This window comes from Canis lupus, chromosome 5, assembly GCF_011100685.1.
Source record: "Canis lupus familiaris isolate Mischka breed German Shepherd chromosome 5, alternate assembly UU_Cfam_GSD_1.0, whole genome shotgun sequence".
Taxonomy (NCBI): domain Eukaryota; kingdom Metazoa; phylum Chordata; class Mammalia; order Carnivora; family Canidae; genus Canis; species Canis lupus.
The window spans coordinates 24,675,256-24,689,609 of NC_049226.1; the positions used below are offsets into that span (position 1 = coordinate 24,675,256).

The 14,354-nt window shown below is 41.6% G+C and overlaps 1 protein-coding gene across 3 annotated transcripts in view; it reads left to right on the forward strand.

The window, feature by feature from the left end:
- The window catches only part of SLC35F2 (solute carrier family 35 member F2), a 50,277-nt gene extending 36,699 nt beyond the window's left edge, over positions 1 to 13,578 (forward strand). For all 3 annotated transcript variants that reach the window (XM_038536289.1, XM_038536290.1, XM_038536291.1), the window contains 6 exons: positions 1,504 to 1,631; positions 5,709 to 5,868; positions 6,715 to 6,871; positions 7,397 to 7,449; positions 8,651 to 8,805; positions 12,587 to 13,578. In XM_038536289.1, the coding sequence (XP_038392217.1) occupies positions 1,504 to 1,631; positions 5,709 to 5,868; positions 6,715 to 6,871; positions 7,397 to 7,449; positions 8,651 to 8,805; positions 12,587 to 12,772 (839 nt within the window). In that variant the 3' untranslated portion in view covers positions 12,773 to 13,578. The remainder of the gene's footprint in view (positions 1 to 1,503; positions 1,632 to 5,708; positions 5,869 to 6,714; positions 6,872 to 7,396; positions 7,450 to 8,650; positions 8,806 to 12,586) is intronic.
- Positions 13,579 to 14,354: the final 776 nt, after the last annotated feature.

The window sequence follows — 14,354 nt, forward strand, 5'->3', positions numbered from 1 at the left end:
CGCCTGGGTGAAATTGTTTTAGAATCATAGAATTATGATTTCTAGCTAGCTAGAAAATGGGAAAAGCTAGATTCTGGCCAATATTATTGTGTCAAGCATCATTTTAATTGTTTAATGCATTTTGGTTATGTGTTACCTCACTGGATCCTCCCAAGGAAGCAGGTAGGTGTGACTATTATCTCCACTTTGCAGATGAGGAAACTGAGGCATGTAGCACCTAGGTGACTGGCTGTGAGTCATATAGGTGGGATGTGGTGGAGCTGGGATCCAGCCCAGACAGCCTGCCTCTGAGCCCCACTGTCCCCACTGCTCTGCACCAGGAGCTACTAGTCCTGGCAGACATCCTTCCCGCAAGGATAGAGCAGGACTCATGAAATAGTCCTTCATGAGAATAAATGATATGAAATTGAATTCAGAAATGTGAAGACGATGGGTATAACCCAAACTGATCGAGAAGGGCAGACCTTCCATTTTCATCACTTTAAGGTCTGTAACAAATGAGTAGTGTTTGCGAATCATATGTAATGTGAACCTGGGTGCATCAGTGGTGTTCCAGTGTCGGGATTGGTGATTGACTTTTGAAAGAAAGTGGAAACCAGTTGTGGGAGGGGGAAAAACTTCTTATGGGGAAGGTGTCAAATTTGACAAGAGCTTCGGGAGTTGGAAGTAGAATTGGACACATGGTTGATAGCTTTGGACTTTGCTCCTCTGTAAGCATTGGCCTTAGGAGAAAGTCAGTGTGACTCATAAATATATTGGTGAGGTCTCCCCAAAGGGATGGTTGGTGGGTACCTGCCATGCCATATTGTGTTGAGGAAGACTAACTTTGTATTTTCAGATGTTCCTGCTAATTGGGCTTTAATGATAATTATTTGATTATGATTCCCACTTGTAGGTTATTATTATTATTATTTTTTACCATAAAGCCTTCTCATATCTGTGCTAACTATATAGCTCCTGCCTACTAGATTCTCAAAAGGAGTGAATTGCTGTTAAACTTGAATAAAGTAGAATTTGGGAGATAAAAGGTGTTTCTTCAAGGGTCCCACCAAGTCTTTTTTTTTCCAAACCCATCACTGACTTAATTTTCTCTTGAAAGCACATCTCTTCCAAAAGAATGACCATGTATAGAGGTTAAATAACCAATGAATTCATAAGAAAACATGAGATTTTTTTTTTAGAATAATCTGTGCTTGTCAGAAATGACAGCATCCAAACCCATACCTGGATATTATATTTCTGTTACAGTAGGAAAGGAAATCTAATCACTTTTGTCCTATTTACTTTGTCTCTGGTGTTTTCTTTAAACACTTGATCTATGCTGACAGCTTGGGTCTCAGAAAAAAATGCTATTGTAGGCATTTTGGTTATAAGTAATGGAAATTAGGAGTGGCCGCATTCAAAATACATAGTAAACCCTTGCTTTGACTCTTCAATCTCTAAATTAACCTACCTAGCATCATTTTCAAGTCACATGTCCCAACCCAAGTTTCTTTAATCCAGGTGGTGATAACCTTTTGTGCATCTTGAAGAGAAAATGGTGGAAATATATCCTGCTTGGACTAGCGGACGTGGAAGCTAATTACCTGATCGTCAGGGCATACCAGTACACGACTCTCACCAGCGTCCAGGTAAGGCGGCATCCTCTGACCAGTGTGGGTTTTCCAGGTTCAAGAAAAGAATCTGAACCCATATGTGCTAACCGAATTTTATTGAAAACCTGTTCCTTGCAGAAAACCTAAACATAGGTGGATACTATCTGTTTCTTCATGGAGCATATGTGCTAATGAGTAAAACTTCCTGGAATTAGTGAAAATGTATACAAGTTAATAGGTTCCCAAACTGCCAATGCTGTTGCAGAAGAGAACAGCTTCTACCAAAATAAGCATAAATATTTAGTTGGCAATTGATGCTATGATGTTGACAAGAGTTCTTTTTTAAGTTTGCCTAAAGATGGCATATCAAGGGAATATACTTTTGTGCTACAGACCAGTAGGAAGTTTTCTAGGAAAGTAGATATTCAGTACAAAGGAACCATTGAGATCACTGGAAGGAAACTTGTAGATATCTGGGATAGAGATTAAGCATCTTGGGTAGCCAGAGGTAAAACTGGTATCCCTGTTCCTTTTTTAGGTTTTTTCTGGCTGGATTGAAAGAAAAATGTTCCTGCAGAGCAGAACTTTTTAATTCAATGTTGAGAAGACTGATTCAGTTGTCTTAATATTAGCAGACTCTGAGCTGTATCATGCATGACACTGACTCACCACTGCTAACAATGAAATGGTTTAAGAAGGGAGGTGAAGGTGAGAGACTCTGATACCAGGTTTAGTCTTCACAGTATAGTAAATCTGCAACTTTTGGGTGCATCAGTTTTCTCACTAGGAAGCAGAGATGTCCTTATTTCATCTCTGGAAAAATTGTAGTATAATGAGACTTATTTGACTTGGAAGACATAAGGATTGATGAAAATTCAGTACTGTCCCAGCATGAATATACATTAAATGCTACTGTTATTGGAAATGCATCATATTAAATATTTCCTCTTCTGTAACCTGGTACTATTTTTTTTTAAGGTTTTATTTATTTATTCATGAGACACACACACACACACACACACACACACACACAGAGGCAGAGACACAGGCAGAGAGAGAAGCAGGCTTCATGCAGAGAGCCTGATATGGGACTCAATCCCAGGACCCCAGGATCATGCTTTGGGCTGAAGGCAGATGCTCAACTATTGAGCCACGCAGGCGTCCCAACCTTGTGCTGACTTGTGCTAAGCATTGTCTTCATCAGACCTTTTGGTTTGGGGAATTATGCGTTCAGACAGATATCAACAGGAGGCACGCAGACAACCCAGCATTCATAAAAATTAAAGCCAGAAGTTATCTAAAGGATGAAGTTAATCACAAATAGGATTACGTGTGCTTTTAATTATGGGTACTAAGCATATATGTATGTAGACGATGGCATTGTTCTAGTCACATCTACCCTCCTAATCTCATATGCAATTTAATTGCTTGATTATAATTCCCAGAAACTTTGGTTGCTTGATGACCAATGATTGTCAGTTTTGAATTGGTACAAGGTCTAAACATAGCTAAGCAAAAACACTTACAGTTGGTCTTTGTGACTGAAGTCCATGCCTTATTATTGAAAACAATTTCTTTGGGCATCTGGGTGGCTCAGTCAGTTAAGCATCTGCCTTCAGCTCAGGTCATGATCCCAGGGTTCTGGAATCAAGCCCCACATCATGCTCTCTGCTCAGCGGGGAGTCTGCTTCTCTCCTGACCCCTCCCCCCTGCTTGTAATCTCTCTCATGCTCTCTCTCTCAAATAAATAAAATCTTAAAAAAAAAAAGAGAGAGAAAAAAAAAACAATTTCTTTCATTCTAGCCTCTTAGAAGAACCTAAGCATTTGGTTGTCAAAAGTTAGGTGCTTTTGATCCTCGCAAGGAGTATATTATAAAAAGGGCATCTAAGAGCTAATGCTCCCTGCTGCAGTGGGTGGTGACTGTCACTGGGATTCCTTAAGCTGATTCTCTGTTTGGGTAAATCTGCGGGGCAGGTGGAAGCTTGCCTCAGGGGGTCTCTGAACCTCCTCCTTAAGGATTCCTTCAGAGATTCTGTAATTGCAGCCACTGATGAAGTTCATGACATGGCCATTGGCACTGCGTGGACTAGGGCTCCCACTTGACGGCCACTTCTGCTCATTCCCCACCCACAGCCAGCTTCTCCTCCATTGCATTTCTCTGGTCTTTCTAGAACACAATACTTTTTGAAGCCCTGTCCTCCATTCTCTAAGGCTTAATTCAATCTCACTTTCTCCTCTGTGCACTATCTCTAATAAAGTATTTCTAACAAAGTCTAACTCATTTTGTATGTATGCCTCCCCTACCCGAGGGTCTTAGTACCTTGCCTACTGTGGCTGAACAATAATTTTTAAAGATTAAATTAAGTAGGGAGGCTCTTGGGGCTGAAAGCATCAAAGAGAAGACATCCATCACCAATAGTACAGGTGAAAAGGGGAATCGATATAGATAGATGGCTGAGTATACTGGATATCAGATGAAAAGTTGTGGAACTTTATGGTAGGAAGGGACCTGGGGGATCATTTGTCTGATCTCTTCATTTCATACTGTTACGCCAAGGGACTCAGAGTGCACACAGCTGGTCAATGGCAGGATGACACAGGCGGCTCCCTTATATGGCCACCTACTGCCCACCAAAAATTGTTAAAAATAGAACAAAAAAATTTTTTTAGAGATTTTATTGATTTATTTGGCAGAGAAAATGATTTATTTGGGGAGCAGGAGAGGGAGAAGCAGACTCCCCACTGAACAGGGAGCCCAATGCAGGACTTGATCCCAGGACCCTGAGATCATAACTTGAGCCGAAGGCAGATGCTTCCACCCACGGAGACTCCCAGCCGCCCCCCAAAATAGAACAAATTTAAGTTTGATTTTAAGACACAATTTAAGGGTAGGGAATCTCCTGTGAGAGTTTTGAGAGTGACCTTTTTTTACTTTTTATATTTAATGACTTTGTTAAGTCATTATGGCTGGATTCTGCTGGTGTCTTCAGGGACAGACTGTTATCATTTGCATCGTTTTATGGTTTGTTATTCAGGCAGGCTCAGTAAACCACTTAGGGGATTAGAGTTCTGCCTCTGGAATAAATAAGGAGGCAAGGTGCCCGGCCTCCAACAATGGCATTGCTTGAAAGGCAATCAGTCAGCAGCTGTGGACGGGATCAAACAGGCTGCTGGAGATTTAGGGCCTGCCCTGTCCAAAACTAGACAGATACAGAGGGAGTCAGAGACAAGGTTAAAAAAAGAACAGCAGGAGATATAAAACGGGTTCAGGAATGTTGTTAGTGTGCGGAATATATTTTATCCTTGATTTCACTTCACAAAATCTGTGAATTCAAGAATGGAGTGAATATAATCTCCATTTTCCCTTTATCTTACAAGTGATTTTGAATTCATTGTGATTTTGGCACTGCCTTTTAGGCTGGCAGTATCAGAGGTATAGCAAGTATTTTCTGGACCCACAAACAACAGGTGATGGAGGAATGAATATACGTTGAAGATGTACAAGAGGATTTGCTGTGAGCTAGGGTGGGGTTGGACACTTTGTCCAGGGAGACGGCGTCTTTAGCCTTTCTGACGATCACCTGCATTTCTTAGTGGCACTCAGCCCAACTACAATTAAGTATCTGCTTGCTTGACTATTTAGTCTGTCTGTCTAGCCTTTTGCATGCTCCTGAGGACTGGGCTGTGTCCCTCCTGTTTTCTACACTCCAGCTCTTCTCTTCATGTGTCCCACATGTGAGATGCGAAAGTATTCGTTGAGTGAGTGAGCTGGTGCAGGAGGGAAGGCAGGTCAGCCTCCTGGGCCTAAGGATGAATGCACAGCACAGGCTGTCAGGCAGGATTCCTGGGGTCCTCAGCTGGTTCTCCCACTTCTTCCAAATCTATAGGATTTGAGGGCAGCTCATTTCACCTGTCTGTGCCTTTGTTTCCCTCATGTGTAAAAATGGGTATTGTGATTTCAATCTCACAGGGTTGTGAAGATTCAAAGAGTTAATCCAGGTAAATCACTGAATGAAATATCCAGAGCTGGCAGTAATCAGTGCTAATTATTATTTACCCATCTTTTAGCCAAGGACGGATGCCTGAAGCTGTTTGTTTTTCCTTCCCTGCAGCTTTTGGACTGCTTTGGGATTCCTGTGTTGATGGCTCTCTCATGGTTTATCCTTTATGCAAGATACAGAGTGATCCACTTCATCGCTGTGGCTGTTTGTCTGTTGGGTGTGGGGACGATGGTTGGTGCAGACATACTAGCAGGGAGGGAAGACAACTCAGGTGAGGCTGTGGTACTCATTTCCCGTTCAGTTCACAGAAAAAAGTTTTACTCATGTTTTTACTTTTCTGTTGAAAAGATATATGGCAAAAGACAGAAAACATGTCCTGGTTAGACTGTCTTTTAAGTTTTACTTTCAGATTTACTTGCTTCTGCTATGGAAACCTCTTCCACAAAGCACACTTCATGTTCCTCCTCACCCATGGTCCTTGCTCATTTTTGTCACACTAAATAGTTTTGTTTTGTCTCATGAGAGAGAAATGTCTTTAAATATTTGCAATAGTCTTCTTTTGGTCCATACATTTAGATTAGCTACTGGAAAACCTACTGTAGGTTCTTGGGTTTTTATCAAAAGGAAACTTGGTATGACTTCTTTTCCAGTCGCTCTGTGCGTGAACACTTGGACATTCTTTGGGTCAAAGTTCAGGCAATTGATGGTATAAAATCTAAAAACAGTCTTTGAGTTCATAGTGAAGGGAGTGACTTCACTGTGTCCTTTGAAGGACAATTCCCTTGACCACCTCACTTCCTTCTCTGTAGTTTTTAGTGAATTCCCTTCCATAAATTCCATTAATTTCTATGTCATAGAATCGTTTCCTTACATTATCGTATGTACTCCATCTTCCAGTCTCATTGTCTCCTAAGGGGTCAAAACATGAAACATCACAGCAGGATTGTGCCAGAAAGTGAGAGGAGGAGTTAGAGTCCTTAAATGTCCAGAAACCAGGGTTTCTCCTTCTGTAAAATCTTATTTAAATGAATGCTAACCAGATAAACTCCCAGAAACAAGCTAGAGCAGATCCCCTACAGTGATATCTTCTACCTTTCTGTGTCTTATCTTCCTGTAGGTAGTGATGTACTGATCGGTGACATCTTGGTCCTTCTTGGAGCATCCCTCTATGCTGTTTCCAACGTGTGTGAAGAATATGTTGTGAAGAAGCTGAGCAGACAGGAGTTTTTAGGGATGGTGGGCTTATTTGGGACACTCATCAGCGGCATACAGCTGTAAGAGTCTAAAATCTCCTTTAAAAACCAAAATAAGTACATATATGGTACATGATTACTTTCCAGCTACTAATATTCATTGTTGATTTGGCCCCCATTCCCATTTGAAATCAGTAACGTGTAACCAGCTGTTAGAAGATTCTCGAAATAGCAAGGATTTTGCCTCATTTTCCATGTGTGTGCAATGCTTAGGATTTCTGCTTACAGTGTGGTAGAGGCATTACCAGTACAGACTTTATTTTTCAATTATTTCCAGAAAATAGTAGCTCCCTATTCAAATGGAAAACATAATGCCATGCTGGCTGCTATTGGAAAAGTGCTTTGAAGGGTGTCAAGCATGTTTGTGGGCTCCTTTGTTTTTATTCTTTGTCACTTATATTAAAGATATTTATTTTTATACCCTAAGAAAAATTTAAAAGTCAACATAACTCCTCACCTTAGCTGAAGGATAGCAAATAAAATGCTTATAAACTAGTGAAAATGAGTATTTGGATCTCTCGTTGACTTCTTGTTTTAATCTTATAGATTGATCGTGGAATATAAGGATATTGCCAGCATTCAGTGGGACTGGAAAATTGGTACGTACATAAATGATCATCTTTTTTTTTTTTTTTTTGGTCAGTATCCTTTCCTCCAAGTGACAAAAACATACGTTGAGAAATAAATACTTCATTTAAGTAATATTTAACCTTTACGTAAAATCACAGAGTAATTCGATACACAGAGAACTCCAGGGGTTTACAGTGAGTTTTCTCTGAAAATGAACCTCCACAGGAGTTAATTCTTAATCTTTACCTTCAGGAATAGCTTTTCTTTACTAGGAATTCTGAACAAGGCTGACCTTTGGTCACACCGACTTTCAATTAGATCTGCATGGCAAGTCTTCAAACTTCGTGTGCAGCTTGTCTGCTTGATGTAATCTGTGAAACATTAACCCAAATAATGTGATGGCGTGTCATCACCCACCACCTTCCATTATGACTCTCGCCTCATATTCCTGGGCATCTGCACAAATAAATAATGTAGAAAACAGTGGTGGAACAGTTAGGAAAGACTCGAGCCACTTAATGGTGGGTGGAAAGAAGTTAAAAATAGTCTGTAAAATGTCATTGAAGTTCATATGCTGTGCTTGGATAATTTAATTCAATTAAGTAACTTTGGATTGCCAGAGTGTGTGAGAGTGTGAGTGGGGTGGGGGTGTTGAATATGGGGGTGGAGTTGAAAGAGTGGTTGTGGACCTAAATAGCAAGGCCCCTCTGTGATGAGCTGGGTCCTGAAGAGGGTGGTTACACTGTGCTTTCTGGAAGTGCTCAGTTTAATGAGATGAACAAAAGATAATGGATCTAACAGCCAGCTGCCTTGGATGAATAAAATTACTTTATTCTGAATCAGGTTACACAAATCATGTCCAACCGGTGAACCAGATAAAAGCACACGAGAGATACTGGGTGATTTTTCTTAGTGATCCTGGTTTCAGGATCACTGGTTGGCCTTTTATCCCGGCGTCCCGCTGCCTGGGGTGGGTGGATGAAGTGGCAGCCAGAGCTGTTAGTAACGCCATGAGCAAGTCCATGGCCTTCACCATCTAACACCCTGTTGCAATTTTGAAGTCCTTCCTCTGTGTCATATCTGGTTATTATTATTTTTTTTCCCCAAGCACTTTCTGTGTCTCATGTGCAATGCTGAGCGTTAACAAAGTGGCTTTGTATATGGTGTGTTAAAGGATCAGGGAATTTCTCCCGTAATTTTAAGTAAGTACTCCACTTTTTTTCCCCATAGCCCTGCTGTTTGTGGCGTTTGCCCTCTGTATGTTTTGCCTATACAGCTTCATGCCACTAGTGATTAAAGTCACTAGTGCCACTTCTGTCAACTTGGGCATCCTGACAGCCGACCTCTACAGTCTTTTCTTTGGACTCTTTCTGTTTGGCTACAAGGTAAGCAAATTGAACATGTTCAAAGAGGAACACTTGCTTGGTCTAAAAGAAGTAATAGGTGTCTTTAATATTTTAGATCCAAAAATAAAACCTATCTTGCTGGCAAGAATTTCATTGGACAGTCCACACTCCAGGCAGATAGCATCTTATTAGTGTTAAAAAAAGAGTTTTGATGTTACTTCTGAAGGGGGTCTTGGGTACCCTCAAGGTCTGGGGAGCACACTTTCAGAACTGCTACACTGGAGTCTTTCTTTAGTATACCTTCAGTGAATGCTTGTTGACCAGCTTGGAACAAATAAGTTAGAATATTGACTGTTGCTTGATACATTTCTTTGTCCTTGTAAAAATTTTGTATCCAGGCAGAAATTGTTTGGCACTGATTTACACTATTCCCAGGAACTGGCCATGAGCTCACAATGCCTAGTTCAGTGAGTTCTCAGAAATTTTTGCTTAACAAGCATAGACCATTTTGCCTTGCAAGGTTACAGAAACTGGGTGTTATCTTTACAAACTTGCTGGTTAAGGTATTCCTGAACTAAGACCGGAGGAGTATTTATAGCTTTTTAGTAGCATCATTAAAAAGTAACAGATGCAGAGAATCAGAGAAATGATCTGACAGGCCCAGATTTTTCTCTTTTTGAATGAGAACAATTGCTGAGGGCTGCAAAGTGAGCCTTAGAAGTGAGCTGTGGTGCTGTGCTCGCATTTCAGGTGGCCGCCACTAGGGGATGATGGTGTTTCTACTCTACGGTGAAGCTTAGTGGTGATGGGTTATCTATGGGACATACGGCCCCACTCACCTGCGCTTTTTTCTTTTTAAACCCAGTATATTGATTTAGCTTTAGTAGTTTAACTTCTTCTAAGTAAAATAGTATCCAGGTGGGAAGGAGGAAGTAAGGTTACAGAAATAAAAGCTTTGAAGGGAAAGTATACCTGCCACTACCTATCGTCAGCTCCCTTCTGTAGATATTTGCTCTTTCGCTGCTCTTAATGTTTTTTTTTTTTTTAATATTTTATTTATTTATTCGTACGAGAGAGAGACAGGCAGAGGGAGAAGCAGGCTCCATGCAGGGAGCCTGACGTGGGACCCGATCCCTGGTCTCCAGGATCACACCCTTGGCTGAAGGCAGCGCTAAACCGCTGAGCCACTGGGGCTGCCCATCACTGCTCTTAATGTTAACATGAAAAAGCCTTTTTGTGTGTCATTTTTTTGACTGTGTAACTTTAAACTGTTATTCTCAAAATTAGAGCATGCAAACTTTCAATTCTTTCTCAGTTCTTTTGCCTTACGTATTTTTGTCCCTGCATGTCTAGCAGCTCACTCTTAGATCAGATTTGATTGTTTTTGTTCAAAGGCCGTTTCAAGACTTGTAGACCAAAGGGGAAGTCTTGTGTGATCTTTAGAGTAAATTACAGAGGTGGAAAACCATTCAGAGCTTAAAGAAGAGACCTGGCATTTTAGAAACAGTTTTTAAAGACAAAATTATAAGCCCAATATACTACCAGTTCTTAAAATTGTAGTATGTACAATAACTTTGGCTCTGATTTTTTATTTTATTTTTTTATTTTTATTTATTTATTTGTTTATTTATTTCATGAGAGACACACAGAGAGAGAGGCAGAGACACAGGCAGAGGCAGAAGCAGGCTCCCTGCAGGGAGCCCGAAGCAGGACTCGATCCCAGGACTCCGGGATCACACCTTGAGCCAAAAGCAGATGCTCGACCGCTGAGCCACCCAGGTGTCTCCTGGCTCTGTTTTTTTTTAAATGGATGGATGAAAAAGAAGTTTAAGAATTTCCATACTCCTCAGTGTCAGACTCTGCCTCCTCTGAAATTGATCTTGAAACAATACTGACCAAAGTAGCAACAAGAAACTTCCTGTATAAATCCAGACACAGGGACGCCTGGGTGGCTCAGCAGTTGAGGAGAGGGCTGTGGCTTTGGAGAGGGCTGTGGCTGTCCCATTCCTTAAAAAGCTGTAGAGTCTTACGGTTAAGAAATAATTGAGCATCTTTAAAAAAACTAACGTGGGGAAGCCAGTGATGACTCACAGAAGCTCAGAGCTGAAGATGACCAGCACTGTACTTAATATTCATTTCAAAACTCTATTTAGTTCCTCCTAATTTGGGGACAGTATCTGTTTTTTTTCTTCTTTTTCTCTTCCTCTCCTCTCCTTTTCCAATCTGTTGTGTTTTCCTACTGTTTTTCTTTGTCATCCCTTTATTAGAATTCCTTTTAGGCATTAGAACTCTTTGGGGGCATACTATGAAATATTTATTTAAAAATATCTTATTGGCTTGACCAAAAATAGTGTGCTCTATTCTTTTTTTTTTTTTTTTTTAAGATTTTATTTATTTGAGAGAGAGCATGAGGAGTGGGGAGGACACAGGGAGAGGGAGAAGCAGACTCCCCCTTCTGAGTGGGGCACCCAACGCAGGGCTTGATCCCATAATCTTGAGATCACGACCTGAGCAGAAGTCAACCGACTGAACCACTCAGGTGCCCCAGTATATGCTCCGTTCTTAACTTTAAAATCAGATTAGCAAGACCATTCATCAATTTGAGTTTACTGTTTCAAGGAAAAGAAATGATCCTAGGCATTTAATTATACATTATTTTCCTTAACTTTTACTACATCATCCTTGGTCAGTCTTTAGCTTTTCTCTTTCTGTGTTTTATCTTTCATGCTGTTGAAAACAAATATTAATTTCCTTAATACTTGAACTTTTGTATGGATCCTCAGTTCAAATCAGAGCAAATAGAGTGTATAATATTATTTATTTGAACTTTGGGCATATGTCAGAATGCCATTTTCAGTATAATACACAATGAATTGATGTTTTGTCTTCACTGCATTTTGCCCTGGATGGTTGTTTTCCTGAAAAGGGGGTGGGTTGGAGAAGGTCACCAGGAATTCCTGTCTGTCCTTGTGGTGTGTCTGTCAGAATGGGCTCTTGCTGCAGCCAGAGCTGCTGGGAGCAGAGAGTGTAGGAGATTCCTCCCACAGGGCATCGTTCCCTGTGGTCTTCTGGCCTGTACCCTCTCTGGGTTTGAGACTTTTCTGAAAAACGATGTCTCATGAGCTCTAAAAACCTGCATCTACCCAGTCCACCTTAAATTTGATTGTGTAGGGATGCCTGGGTGGCTCAGTGGTTTGGTGCCTGCCTTCAGCCCAGGGTGTGATCCTAGAGTCTCGGGATCGAGTCCCACATGGGGCTCCCTGTGTGGAGCCTGCTTCTCCCTCTGCCTGTGTCTCTGCCTCTCTCTCTCAAAAAATTGTGTAACACTGGTCTCCTGAAAGATAATTTATTAAACTTTAACAACATGGATTTTATGGCATAGCACACATGAAGGGTTGTTGGGGACTTGTCACCTCTGTACATCCACATTTTATCTTAGGTGTTTCTCTGTTTCATACCAGTACTTCATATGCGGTACTTCGGGTCTGAAATTGGCTCTGTCATGGTATCCATGCTGACCTTTGATTCTCTCCCCTAAGTGGGACTGGTTGCAAGGTGAAAGTACAGCTGGACTATCACAGAGAAAGGCAGAAGTTCCATTTCCTAGAGATCCAAGGATCCACTTGGCTGATGTGGCAGGTGATGTTGTCCAAGACCGTGCATTGACCAGTATACACACGGGAGGGCTTGGGGCAACTTTCTCCTTAGGCAGCTTTCAGAAAAAAAGATGATGAGAAGGGAATCCTTAAAGCAGAGTTGGCAAAGGCAGCAGCAACCGTGTTTATCAGAGACCGTGATCCATAGTCTGTTCTTCTCCTAGTTTTCCGGGCTCTACATCCTGTCCTTCACCATCATCATGTTGGGGTTCATTCTGTACTGCTCCACCCCGACACGCACAGCTGAGCCTGCAGAGAGCAGCGTGCCGCCCATCACCAGCATCGGGATTGACAACCTAGGACTAAAGCTTGAGGAGACCCTGCAAGAGATCCATTCTGCCGCCTTGTAGCTGGAGAAGGAGATGCCCTCCCAGGTTTCCCCGGGAAATGGGGGGCTATCACTGGAGGCAGGCTGAGCCTGCTAACCCGGAGGGGACGCTTGGAAAATTACTACCTGGGGAACGAGCACTGCAACACTGGATTGATTCCAGGGGTTAGATTTTACAAAGGAATACAAATAATGTATCAAAAGTAGAAAGATGAAAATAGAGCAGAAGGCAAGATGGCTAGGATTGCGTTTCTGTGGGTTTGAGGATCCATCCCTGCTAGCGTCAGGGAAATGGGGTGCCCCACACGGTGGGGCATGATCCAGCCTTGAGACAGAGCCGAGAGCAGGTTGTCCACTGGGCTGGCCAGTCGGGATTGGGCAGTCCAGGGTGGTCGTGGAGTAGCTTTCCACCGTTGGAGGCTTTTGGCTTTTGTCTTGCTGAGGTAGTCCTTGTCCACAAGCCTTGTGGCCTTTATGCCACACCAAGTCTTCTGATTGATTGCATATGGCAGCAAAATGGGTGGAGTAGCACTTGAGAAATCCTGAGAAACAAGTGTGAGTACCATAGAAGCTAGAAAGAGGGTGGTGCAGAAAACCTAGGGACCCTCTCTGCATTGTTCTCTACACTACTTCTCACCAAATATTTATAATGTGCCATGAGATTTTTATGATACTTCTTCAATACAAAGTGCAAGCATGTAGCATCATTATATCAACTACCACTCTGCCACTTTACAAAAACTCTGTATGTAAACTTTTTTTAATGTAATAAAGAAATCGAGAGTAAGTGTTCATGTTATTAAAAATTTTTGATTTCATGGAAGTACAGTCATTGTGTGGTTTCTTTGACTAACCAGTTCCCCTTCTGGATTTTCAATGACTTAATAATATATTAGGATTTCTTCATAGGCAACTTTTCAGAATCATGTCTTCTGTAAGGTAATGCAGACTCATCCCGGGTTAAGTTGGGATGGAGGGGATTTCAGAGCGAGCCCACAATCTTTTGCTGGAATAAACTTTTTATTTATTTTTAATTTTTAAAGCTTTTTTAAAAATATTTTGTTTATATGAAAGGGCACAAGCAGGTCCGGGATTGGCCGGCAGAGGGAGAAGCAGGCTCCCTACTGAGCAGAGAGTTTGACATGGGGCCCATCCCAGGACCCTGGGATCATGGCCTGAGTGGAAGGCAGACGCTTGACTGACAGCCACCCAGGCACCCCCTTGGGCATTTATTAAATGAACTTTGTCTTTGGTCAAAGTTAAAAACATTTAAGGGAAGACCTCAAGTAAGGCCTTTTGTGCAGGCATATACAGGCAGTATTATCCTGCCCTGCTCTACTGTTTCTCGAACCTGAGCATCCTAAATTAACACTTAGAATTCAGTGTTCCAGAGAAGCAATGCTGTGAATGACAGTCGGCAATTAATAGTACTGCAAAGCTGTGCATCCTGGTTTAAATAAGTTTGTAAAGACTGAGAGTTTCACCAGTCTCTATAATACCACTTTCATGGAAAATGTGCTTTCAAACATCTGGCTCACCTACAAGCTTTTGAAACATAACACATTCTTAAGCTGAGAACCTCTCCTAAATTCTTTTCCAGCCTA